The sequence below is a fragment of the Tursiops truncatus genome, chromosome X, assembly GCF_011762595.2.
Source record: "Tursiops truncatus isolate mTurTru1 chromosome X, mTurTru1.mat.Y, whole genome shotgun sequence".
Taxonomy (NCBI): domain Eukaryota; kingdom Metazoa; phylum Chordata; class Mammalia; order Artiodactyla; family Delphinidae; genus Tursiops; species Tursiops truncatus.
This window is the reverse complement of record NC_047055.1, coordinates 36,348,284-36,361,221: the sequence shown is the minus strand read 5'-3', so window position 1 is coordinate 36,361,221 and position 12,938 is coordinate 36,348,284. Positions and strand designations below refer to the sequence as shown.

Sequence of the window (12,938 nt, the reverse complement as noted above, 5' to 3'; positions counted from 1 at the left end):
ATGGTGAAAACCTGAAACCATTTCCTCTATGATCAGGAACAAGACAAGGTTGTCCACTCTCACCACTATTATTCAACATAGTTTTGGAATTTTTAGCCACAGTAATCAGAGAAGAAAAAGAAATAAAAGGAATCCAAATCAGAAAAGAAGAAGTAAAGCTGTCACTGTTTGCAGATGACATGATACTACGCATAGAGAATCCAAAACATGCTACCAGAAAACTACTAGAGCTAATCAACGAATTTGGTAAAGTAGCAGGATACAAAATTAATGCACAGAAATCTCTTGCATTCCTGTACACGAAGGATGAAAAATCTGAAAGAAAAATTAAGGAAACACTCCCATTTACCACTGCAACAAAAAGAATAAAATACCTAGGAATAAACCTCCCTAAGGAGACAAAAGAATAAAATACCTAGGAATAAACCTCCCTAAGGAGACAAAAGACCTGTATGCAGAAAACTATAAGACACTGATGAAAGAAATTAAAGATGATACAAACAGATGGAGAGATATACCATGTTCTTGGATTGGAAGAATCAACATTGTGAAAATGACTCTACTACCCAAAGCAATCTACAGATTCAATGCAATCCCTATCAAACTACCACTGGCATTTTTCACAGAACTAGAACAAAAAATTTCACAATTTGTATGGAAACACAAAAGACCCCGAATAGCCAAAGCAATCTTGAGAACGAAAAACGGAGCTGGAGGAATCAGGCTCCCTGACTTCAGACTATACTACAAAAGCTACAGTAATCAAGACAGTATGGTACTGGCACAAAAACAGAAAGATAGATCAATGGAACAGATAGAAAGCCCAGAGATAAACCCACGCACGTATGGTCACCTTATTTTTGATAAAGGAGGCAAGACTATACAATGGAGAAAAGACAGCCTCTTCAATAAGTGGTGCTGGGAAAACTGGACAGCTACATGTAAAAGAATGAAATTAGAACACTCCCTAACACCATACACAAAAATAAACTCAAAATGGATTCAAGACCTAAATGTAAGGCCAGATGCTATAAAACTCTTAGAGGAAAACATAGGCAGAACACTCTATGACATAAATCACAGCAAGATCCTTTTTGACCCACCTCCTAGACAAATGGAAATAAAAACAAAAATAAACAAATGGGACCTAGTGAAACTTCAAAGCTTTTGCACAGCAAAAGAAACCATAAACGAGACCAAAAGACAACCCTCAGAATGGGAGAAAATATTGGCAAATGAAGCAACTGACAAAGGATTAATCTGCAAAATATATAAGCAGCTCATGCAGCTCAATATCAAAAAATCAAACCACCCAATCCAAAAATGGGCAGAGACCTAAATAGATACTTCTCCAGAGAAGATATACAGATTGCCAACAAACACATGAAAGGATGCTCAACATCACTAACCATTAGAGAAATGCAAATCAAAACTACAATGGGGTATCACCTCACATTGGTCAGGATGACCACCATCAAAAAATCTACAAACAATCAATGCTAGAGAGGGTCTGGAGAAAGGGAACCCTCTTGCACTGTTGGTGGGAATGTAAATTGATACAGTCACTATGGAGAACAGTGTGGAGGTTCCTTTAAAAATAGAACTACCATACGACCCAGCAATCCCACTATTGGGCATATACCCTGAGAAAACCATAATTCAAAAAGAGCCATGTACCACAGTGTTCACTGCAGCTCTATTTACAGTAACCAGGACAGAAGCAACCTAAGTGTCCATCGACAGATGAATGGATAAAGAAGATTTGGTACATATATACAATGGAATATTACTCAGCCATAAAAAGAAACGAAACTGAGTTATTTGTAGCGAGGTGGATGGACCTAGAGTCTGTCATATGGAGTGAAGCAAGTCAGAAAGAGAAAAACAAATACCGTATGCTAACACATATAAGTGGAATCTAAAAAAAAAAAAAAAATGGCTGTGAAGAACCTAGGGGAAGGACAGGAATAAAGACTCAGACATAGAGAATGGACTTGAGGACACGGGGAGGGAGAAGGGTAGGCTGGGACAAAGTGAGAGAGTGGCATGGACATATATACACTACCAAATGGAAAATAGATAGCTAGTGGGAAGCAGCCGCATAGCACAGGGAGATCAGCTCGGTGCTTTGTGACCACCTAGAGGAGTGGGATAGGGAGCGTGGGAGGGAGATGCAAGAGGGAGGGGATATGGAGATATATGTATATGTATAGCTGATTCACTTTGTTATACAGGAGAAACTAACACAACATTGTGAAGCAATTATACTCCAATAAAGATGTTAAAAAAAAAGTGTATGGTATACAAATGTCAAATCATGTAGTATACCTGACACTAATATAATATTATACATCAACTATACTTCAATTTAAAAAATCACCCCGAAAGGAAATAAACAAATTGCACCATGTGTACCCTACCAATAAATCATGTGTATGTCATTTTTTTAAAGAAAGTATGTTGGGTGGAAGAGAGCATATGGGAGTGAGACAGAAGTGTGAGAAGCACTTCCAGCGCTCCTTCCAACACTATACACCAATCACAGGCACAGAAAGGGCTTAATGAGTAAGGAACACAACACAGTTGCAACAAGTTGGCAGGGTTTATTGTTAGCACATTCAGTCACCCTTTACCTCAACCTAACATTACATGACGTTCGGTGGAGTCACTGCTTATCAGCAGCGATTTACTCTGAATTCTCACACTGTGAATATGTGACCATTACAATACTAAATGGATCTTTTATTCTGACTCAGGAAAGAAACAAACTCAGAAGATAGAATCTATCAAAAACAATCGTCAATAATAAGATTTTTTAAAGGCCTATTTACAGACGAGTGGGAGGAGCTAAGGGAGCCAATAAGGTTTGGCGAAGCATCAATGGACTAGCAACACAGGAGGCCATTTACTATCCCTAGGTCTGAAGAAATAAGAGGAGAGAAGTATTACTGGACCCTGGTAGAGGATGGTAACCATGGGAAAGACCTGGTTAGAGCCAACAGGAAAGAGACTGTCCAATGAGCACCTGGCAACAAGTGCCACAAATCGCAGCCCAGCAGGGAGAGGCAAAGGCAGTAAGTATGCAGACTTCTCTCCCTGCCCTCTGAACTTTCATGAGCGCCCACAAGTGGCTAAGCCCTACCAGAAATCAGAAGGCAAGCAAGTCCTCCTGGTAATTCATCCACAGAACTTAGCCTCCCAAGACACAAAGTAAAGAAGAATGAACAATGGGTAATTAAAGGATACATAGCATATCAGCTAACTCCTGTTTATCTTTCAGGCCTAAATTCAGACATTACTTCCTAGACTCCTCGGCCCTTCCCGCTCCCTAATTATGTTCTCTGATACTGTTTCCTAGGAACTCCTGGGTAATAAATCCAACATATCGTTTCCCAAAACAAAACACAATCCTAAATAGACAGCCATAGTGGTTAAGAAGTCTCTGCGATCAGACTGCTAAGAGTTCAAGCTTTAATGACCACCTATGGGCTCTGTGACCTTTGGCAAGTTTTTGTTTTTCCTTTATAAAATGGGGATAACAGGACCCACCTAGCGGAGTCTTAGGGGGGATTAAGTGAGATGCTCCATCTAAAGCGCTTTAGCACAGTGTCTAGAACATACTTAAGTACTATGGGACCTATTATTACCACTGTATTATGCTTTTAATCAGAAGCCTCTCCTTTTAGTTTGTAAACTTGCTGAATTCTACGGCACCTGTAAATAAAAAAGCAAAGGCTACACTGATCTGTTCTAATTCTTTCGTTATTTGGTAATTTCGTAATTAGAAGCTAAAAAAAATTATCTTCCATCTGTAATTCTTAGAAAAAACTGAACACTTCATTGCGTAATCGCAGGCTTTCCGTGTGACAAAACAATTCTTTGAAAGATACTGGGATAAGATGTAAAGTCTGATCACGATACAAGCAGTGGTGATACCCCCACTGGAGTTTCGGAAGCCTAAAGCGCTAGAATATATTTGATTATACAACTTAGAAACACTGTGTTAAATATCTCATAATTTATCATTATAAGGCTATAAAATGTAACATCTTATTTTTATAAAAGGCGATATTTCACATAAGGATTTTGAATATCTAGAATTCAACTTTTTTCTCTGGGAGTTCTCTCAAATGACAGTTTCCTTACTCTTTCTTAGCCACCGTAAGGGTCAGGAGGCTTGGATTCTAGAATCAGCTCTGCCACCTTGGGTACACTGCCCCAGTTCTCTAGGATGGCCTAGGTTGCCTCACTTTTGAATGAAGTCATTAAACAAAATGATCTTTAGAGTGTATTCTACCTTTAAAATATTAAGACCAATTCTCAGACTAGGTAATCTGAGCTAGGTCAGTTTCATCACTTAATTTTCAAGAACTGGCAAACCCTAACAGGCACACACTTCAGAAGTTTGCCATTTCATCTTTTCCCAGTGCTTAGCTAAGATTTTAAGGGACACGTTTGGCCATAATTTCCCCAAAGTAAAATTATTTTAAAATGTAGAAAAATACCTAAGAGTGTTACTTTTTTACAAGTCCAAGTGCAGGCAGTGAATAACATACGTTCTGTACTCACCGGGACAGCTGCCATGAGTGAAGGCTTCAGTACAGTACAGTCTCCTTTGCTTCCCTTTTTAATTTTGCTGGACTAGAGTAAAGAAAAAGTAAATAGGATCAAGGAAAGAAACTTTCAGCAGAAAAGGTTATAATTCAAGTATTAACAAGAGCAAACACAGACATTTTTTCAACATCTTTATTGGAGTATAATTGCTTTACAATGGTGTGTTAGTTTCTGCTGTATAACAAAGTGAATCAGTTGTACATATATATATATCCCCATATCTCCTCCCTCTTGCATCTCCCTCCCACCCTCCCGATCCCACCCCTCTAGGTGGTCAAAAAGCACCCAGCTGATCTCCCTGTGCTATGCGGCTACTTCCCACTAGCTATCTATTTTACATTGGGTAGTGTGTATGTGTCCATGCCACTCTCTCACTTTGTCCCAGCTTACCCTTCCCCCTCCCCGTATCCTGAAGTCCATTCTCTAGTAGGTCTGCGTCTTTATTCCCATCTTGCCCCTAGGTTCTTCGTGGCCATTTTTTTTTTTTTAGATTCCATGTATATGTGTTAGCATACGGTATTTGTTTTTCTCCTTCTGACATCACTGTATGACAGACTCTAGGTCCATCCACCTCACTACAAATAACTCAATTTCGTTTCTTTTTATGGCTGAGTAATATTCCATTGTATATATGTGCCACATCTTCTTTATCCATTCATCTGTCGATGGACACTTAGGTTGCTTCCGTGTCCTGGCTATTATAAATAGAGCTGCAATGAATATTGTGGTACATGACTCTTTTTGAACTATGGTTTTCTCAGGGTATATGCCCAGTAGTGGGAGTGCTGGGTCGGATGGTAGTTCTATTTTTAGTTTTCTGAGGAACCTCCACACTGTTCTCCATAGTGGCTGCACCAACTTACATTCCCACCAACAGTGTAGGAGGGTGCCCTTTTCTCCATACCCTCTTCAGCATTTGTTATTTGTAGACTTTTTAATGATGGCCATTCTGACTGGTGTGAGGTGGTACCTCATTGTAGGTTTGATTTGCATTTCTCTAATAATTAGTGATGTTGAGCAGCTTTTCATGTGCTTCTTGGCCATCTGTATATCTTCTTTGGAGAAATGTCTATTTAGGTCTTCTGCCCATTTTTGGATTGGGTTGTTTGTTTTTTGATATTGAGCTGCATGAGCTGCTTGTAAATTTTGGAGATTAATCCTTTGTCAGTTGCTTCATCTGCAAATATTTTCTCCCATTCTGAGGGTTGTCTTTTGGTCTCGTTTATGGCTTCCTTTGCTGTGCAAAAGCTTTGAAGTTTCATTAGGTCCCATTTGTTTATTTTTGTTTTTATTTCCATGTCTCTAGGAGGTGGGTCAAAAAGGATCTTGCTGTGATTTATGTCATAGAGTGTTCTGCCTATGTTTTCCTCTAAGAGTTTGATAGTGTCTGGCCCTACATTTAGGGCAAAGACAGACATTTACACATGGAATATTATCTCTACTGCTCTGTGAGTTACCTGTTCCAACTAACATAACCTACAAGTCTGAGGTATGAGTGCATAAGTGCTTTATGATGTAGATTATTTCTTCTAGCACATTTCAGCCTTTCTTAGAGGAGAAACTCTGATCCAGGATAAAAGAAAATGGGATATTTTGGTAAACTGAGCGTTTTTATCAATAACATATCACACATAGCACAGACCATCCATTTTCAAACAAAAACAAAAACAAAAAGCAAAAAACTTCAACTAAGGTAGATAAAGCACTGAAACAAGCCTGAAGATCATTTTAACTTTCTCTGATTAGCCAAAAGGCAAAGCCACGTCTCAAAGTCGCCACTATGAACATCAACTAACATCATACAGAAATACTAATTTGATAACATTTTGGCTGATAGATTACTGAAGACAATGGAAGTAATTATTTGTCTCAAAACGATTTTAAAATATGTAAAATAAAGCAATGCTAACAAATCCTCGTTATTTACTACAGCTGCACTTTTGAAACCAAGGAGAAAGTTTTAGCTCAATTAAAATATCTCATGTTTTAGTAATCTATTCTCAGCCAAACACTGTAACTTAATACGATCATGCCAATATACTGAAAAGCTTGTCACCTGGTCAGAGAGAGTAAGTGGAGAAGAATATCCAATCCTACAACCATAGGTAAAACAAGATATCTCTGCTGTCAATTCTAGTACATGAGCCAAAGGCAGGTAGCCGATATATGTGTCCTTTGGTCTAAAACAAAGTAAGAGAAACATTTTAGCCATTCTTACAAAGACACAATTAGAAACATCAATGACCTTATCGTTTTAATACAGACTAGAGAATGCCAAACATGAGCTCTGATTTCTAAGAAGAAAGCTGAGTAATTCTCTCTTACCCCAGTCCAGGAATTCTCTCACACTGGCCTGTCATTCCAGCTATCAAATTGCTATGATGCATCATCACTCCCTTAGGTCGGCCAGTAGAACCACTGGTGTACATGACGATAGCCAAGTCCGAAGGAGTTGGTCTATTTGGAGGAACGCTTGCTAAATAAATGACAAAGCACCAAATTTTCTCTCGTTTCCAAGTCAAATTGCTAAGCACAGATAAGACTTTCAGATTTTGGCGTAATGGTAAACTATTTAAAACAAACACTCTCTACTGTTAATCACCACGAAAATGGTTATCAAATTCTGGTTACCTGCAACGAGAATTTCAAACTCAATCTGGCCCATCTTCTGGATGTTTAACCTAATCCCTGTCTGTTCATACCTCTCCACAGTGCTGTTTACAGGGCCTTGTTGTGGAAAGATATCTAAGATTCGGACAATCAGGAAGACAGAGTATTTTGTGTGAGCTCCTCAAGCCTCCGTTTTCTCATCTCTAAAATGAGACAGTTGGACGAGATTATGGTTCTTAACCACTGGTGGGCATGAGAATCACCTGTGGAACTTAAATAAAATACTATCTCTGGACGGTAGTTCTGAAAATTCTGATTCTATACGTCTGAAATGGATCAAAGGCTCCACAGGTGACACTCGTACACACTCCTGATTGAAAACCACTGGACTTGATTTTTTTCAAGTTTTTAGAAAAATAATTTTATTTTAAAATAATTGAACCATGGATATTGAATTAGAGAACCATTATACATTTAACATATTTTTATTAGATTCCAAGTAGCAAGTAAACTCCAAAGGATATCAAACCCAAACGATAATGTCTACTGTTTTGATTGTTGCTTCTTGAAATCTATACAGGAAATCATTGTTTAAAAGTATTGAAAGTGCAGTGAGATTAAAATTATAGCAGCAGATCCTTTCTCTCTGCTACACACACACACACACACACACACACACACACACACACACGCTCACTCACTCCTGTAGTTAGAATACTTGGTATGTGTCTGGATTGGGGATTCTTTTGCATCTCCCAGAATTAGTGCTTTTTCCCCTATCAGGGCATACCATACTTTGATTCTTTTTAATCAAAACCAGACAGGAATTTTTGGAAACTAAGAAAAAGAGACAGTTTAAAGGGGTTTACAAGCCCTTCATTTCCTACCAAAGGTAATCTCTAAACAGTTTCTAAACTTCGTTTCTTCTTGCCCTCTGTCTGCAGGTAGGAACGTTTAATCATCTTAAGGGTCCTGAGCCCCAGTGCCATCTCTGCTTATTGAATGATTGGGGGAGGGAAATAGAGAGGTCTTCCCAACAGAATACAGTCAGCCATCTTGAGCAGGAATCTGCAGGATGTCTTTGCAAAGGACCAGACAGTAAATATTTTAGGCTTGGAGGGTCATACGGTCTGTGCCCAAACTACCCAACTTTGTTGCTGTAGCGTGAAAGGAACCATAGGCAGTTGTTAAACAAATGGATGTGACTGTGTTCCAATCCAACTTCATTTAGAGAAACAGATGCAGGCTGGAGCTTGTTAACCTGTCTGCTAGAGTGGTGCTTCTCAAACTATCTGCTGTGAGGACCCTTTTTTCCCCTAATAATTTATGGATGGGTGCATTTGTAAAATACGATAAAAATGAATTACTGGAACAACGCAGTTAAAAAGACATAACACAGAAGCTTAAAATTTTTAGATGAAACAGGCAACAAATTACATTTCAATAAATATAATTAGAATAGTCACACACAGGGAAAAAGAATTAGAGAAACTGTAAATGTTCCTTGAAAGTATCTTACTAATAAAGAGAACTGCTATTATAAGACATAACTTTTTGTCATTCCACGATACTAACTAAACAAAAAGTTGAGTGAAATTTCAATTCCCCATTTATTAACTGCCTACATGCACACTCTAAACAAACACTGTGTGTGTATGTATGTGTATATATATATATATATATATGTCAATATTTTAAATTTTAACGTGACATGAATTTGCTTCCAGCTCTTAATCCATCTAACCTAGGTTGGATGGACAACAGTGCTGCTCACAAGAGATAACGTACATCTAAACTGTGCATATAGTTTTTTAATAGCTTTATTGAGGTATAATTGATAATATAAAGAACTGAATATATTAATGTGTACAATTTGATGACTGACCATATACAAACATCCGTGATACAATCACCACAATCAGGGCAACAGGCGTGTCCATCACTTCCCTAAGTTTCCTTGTGTTCCTTTGTTGTTGCTGTTTTTGATTTGATCTTTAAGGCGACATCAACTCTAAGATTCTAACATGCTAAGTTTTAAACAGCACACTGGGGCTTCCACTTTCAAGACAGTGTATTGTGCTAACCTAGTAATCTCCTTTCCTTTCTAGAATACACCAAAATAACGAAGAATCCCCATGTATATGATCGCAATTAAATAAATAAAAGTTTAATAAGGTTGTTGGATGCTAACAAATGAGTTTATACTCTGTATGATACTATAATGATAATACATGTCAGTATACATTTGTCCAAACCCGTAGGATGTGTAACACCCAGAGGGATCCCTAATGTAAACTATGGATTTGGGGTGATAATGATGTCAATGTAAGGTCATCAATTGTAACAAACATACTACTCTGGGATGCTGATAATGGGGGACGCTGTGCACGTGTGTACCTTCCCCTCAGTTTTGCTGTGAACCTAAAACTGCTCTACAAAATAAACTTTTTTACAAATCAGTTTATAAAATGAATCACATTTATATATACAAGTTAAAATAACCATTTTAAACAGTATGATTTAGTACTGAGATAACCAAAGATAAAGCTATACTTAAATGGGGTAATGTTAGTGCTCCTTAAAGGTATCTACTGTCATCGTTTATAAATCAAGCAAATAGGGACTGCATCCTTCTTCTGATGACTGATGGAAGCGGCAGCAGTAGATATGTTAAGGTCTTCTCAGGCTAAGCACACAATGTGACACTTCACTTCTTGTCATCATCATAACAACTGTCTACTCAGGTAAAGGATCACCCCAAACATATGTGTCTTATTAACTGTAGAGATGAGCGGACTAGGTGGGACCTGTGGTCTATCATGCTCTGGCTCACACAAAATTATGAGGACCAATACCCTCCGCAGTTTTGTGCCAACAAATTCCTACCAATCAGGACTTCCCAGTCAAGTTTACCGCGATCTTGCAGGGTCAACCTGGTGTTGAGAGATAATTCTCCACGGGTCTCTTGAGTTTCTGTACATCTTGCGAGCAGAGGCACTGACTGTTCCAGGCTGTCTTTGCAAGGATGACTGCACAGTGAACAGCCTTGGAAGACAGAGAAAGTGTCTCCCTCCAGAGCAAAGAGCAGGCATGTTCACTGTCCAGTACAATAAAGATAATATCTCTCCCCAGAGCAAAGGGCAGGCATACTTATGCCTATGATAAAAGACTCGGATTACTCATCTAGTAGAGTATTGTGATCTTCTCATTAAACAGGAGAAAGAAAAATATTTCAATGGAGTACTTCATTTGCTCAACCCTCTGTCCTGATGACCAACTGACATTTTGATATAAGACACACTTAACTTGTTTCCAATGAAATAGCAGCTACCGTATCAGTGGTAGAATAAGCCTAGTACGGTTTTGGCAAACAGCTCTGCATCCTCTGAGACGTGATGAAAATCAGCAGCATTAGGCATTAAAAGAAAAAACAGTTTACTGAATGGAAGGCCTGAGATCTTTGCCTTACGTGAGTCCAGATTGGAAGGTTACAGCGGGTTTCTTTGAAAAAAGAAAAGTTTGGGAGCAACTGCCATAGCCTCAGCCATTTAGTAACATTTCAAATAGCGGTTGCCTTCTTGAGGAGAAAGGGAGAGAAAAATCTGAATCGTATATGGTCTTGAGAGTTTTTCAACATCTTCAAAGTTTTCTTATTGAGTTTATACAAAACTTGTTTCAAATCAGAGAACTTTACAGCTTTCACTTGCATTACTGCTTTTCCTAACCTACTGGAATAACAAGCCTCGAAGAGATTAATGCATTTGTTTTAACTGCTTTACTTACAGTTTTCTGGCTTGGATCCCAACTCTTCTACTGATTGCATGCTGTGAATCTCAAATCCTTCAGGGTATTCTGCCTTATTGATCGTCTTATTATCCACATAAATGATACGTTTAACACAGTTAATATCTAACAATGCAGTCTGTTGAGCAGAAAGAAAAGCCAGTTATTAAATATGGGTATGCAATAAACTCAATTCTTGAATATTCTCCTATGCTGTCAAACACTGCCATGAATTACAAGAAAATTTCATACTTACCTTAAGTTTACTCTCCAGAAGTTCAACACTAGTAATCAGATAGGTAGCCTCAGATTCATTTAACCCGTGAACTACAGCTTCTTTGCCAAGTGTGGCATATAAAGTCACAACTGCATAATAAAAAATGAACACAAAAGTTAAATGATAAACATTTCTTAGATATATTATCTAAGTCAACTTTTAATGACAGATATACTCACAGACGCAAAGACATTTTATAATCTCATTTGATTTCATAGTCTCTGCTATTACCCTTCAACCTTGCCTCAAACTTCCTGGTAGTCACAAATCTTTCTTACAAATTTTCGGGATTCTAACTTTTTAAACCTAAAGAAACCCAGAAATACTGGAAGTGCCACAAACTGGGCAAAAGTCATCAGTCAATTCAGTTTCTCAAGGCCAACAGGTTCTGGCTGAACACTTGCTTGGAAAACAAGAGGATCTCAGGACAATTTCACATGTAAGCGAAGCCCACTCTCTCCCCCTCCAAAAACACCAGGCACTTACGAGGAAAGTTGTACTTAAAGCAGGTCTGTGCTGCAATCATCCATTCAGCCCTGGTCTCACAGAAAATGGCAATAGTGCTCTTTGGTTTCAGTCCCAACGCAGCAAGTCCACTACCAAAGTTATTCACTCTGCGGTTCACTTCGAGATAGTTCATCCATTTATAATTCCCAAGAATTAACTGTTAAAGTGAGACATTCTGTAATATTAGCATATGTACTCAAACAAGCAATTAACATACTATTCAAAGTGTAGAACTCTAAAAATATCCTTAAGTGAATTACACAGATGCTGTGAGCACCTTCTGAGAATTAGTTACGGGCACTATAATGGAACGCCAGCATGTTTTAAATGCACTTGATTTATAATAAAGTGTACCTTCCCCTTTAAAAACAATAGGAAGCACAAAAATGCTTTACCTTCTTAAAAACCTTTCCGTTTGGCTGCATTTCATTTTCTTCACTTAGGATTTCCCTGGTCCCCAGGCTGTCCTTCTTCCCAAACTTGGATACGGCATGATCGAATAATTTATCCAGGGTGTCTGCTCCAGGGATGTCTATGACAGCTAGTGAGTCGAAGTGCGTGACAGAGCGATACGGACTTCCAGGTTTGTCTGAGGTGGGCTTAGCTTTTATTCTCTTTGCCATAGCGTTTTTCTTCTTGGCATTGGTAAGAAAATACCACGGAATAAATACAAGGGCACTGTATATTGTTATTAACAAGTGGATAGGCAGCAAAATAATGGTGAGCACAGTTTGCTTAAGTTTCATAGTGGCAAGGCTTCTAAAATGGTGTTTATTTCTTGTTATTCTTTGGCTTCAGAAAGCCTGATTTTGCTGAAGAAGGCAATAATGGAAGCAGTAGTGAGAGTAGCAGAAGAGTCAAGGCAGTTCAATTGTAACGATACAGATAAGAGTTAGTAATCTTTGGAAGCCGACAATAAAGTACACCTGTAGGTGAAGACAACAAACCAGGCAGAGAGCAGGGAAAACAAAACAAAACAAAAACAAAACAAAAGAGTATTAGCAAGTTGATAGACCACTGATTTAAATACTCAGGTCTTTATTAGTTGCTATAATTGATTTGATACAAGAAAGCGGAAATAACTGGTCTGAAAGACTGGCATTTTCCAGTTTTAATCATTATGGCCATAAATTTTAAATTTAATTTT

At 38.2% G+C, this 12,938-nt stretch overlaps 1 protein-coding gene across 6 annotated transcripts in view; it reads right to left on the bottom strand.

Annotated features, from left to right (window-relative positions):
- The window catches only part of ACSL4 (acyl-CoA synthetase long chain family member 4), a 75,609-nt gene that overhangs the window by 22,430 nt on the left and 40,241 nt on the right, over window positions 1–12,938 (bottom strand). For 2 of the 6 annotated variants that reach the window (XM_019949579.3, XM_019949580.3), the window contains 7 exons: window positions 12,187–12,717; window positions 11,771–11,948; window positions 11,264–11,373; window positions 11,008–11,146; window positions 6,940–7,090; window positions 6,671–6,794; window positions 4,570–4,641 (listed from right to left, as the gene is read on the bottom strand). In XM_019949579.3, coding sequence (XP_019805138.1) covers window positions 4,570–4,641; window positions 6,671–6,794; window positions 6,940–7,090; window positions 11,008–11,146; window positions 11,264–11,373; window positions 11,771–11,948; window positions 12,187–12,537 — 1,125 coding nt within the window. In that variant the 5' untranslated portion in view covers window positions 12,538–12,717. The remainder of the gene's footprint in view (window positions 1–4,569; window positions 4,642–6,670; window positions 6,795–6,939; window positions 7,091–11,007; window positions 11,147–11,263; window positions 11,374–11,770; window positions 11,949–12,186; window positions 12,718–12,938) is intronic. The other 4 variants (XM_019949583.3, XM_019949581.3, XM_019949584.3 and 1 more) reach the window with 2 other exon arrangements.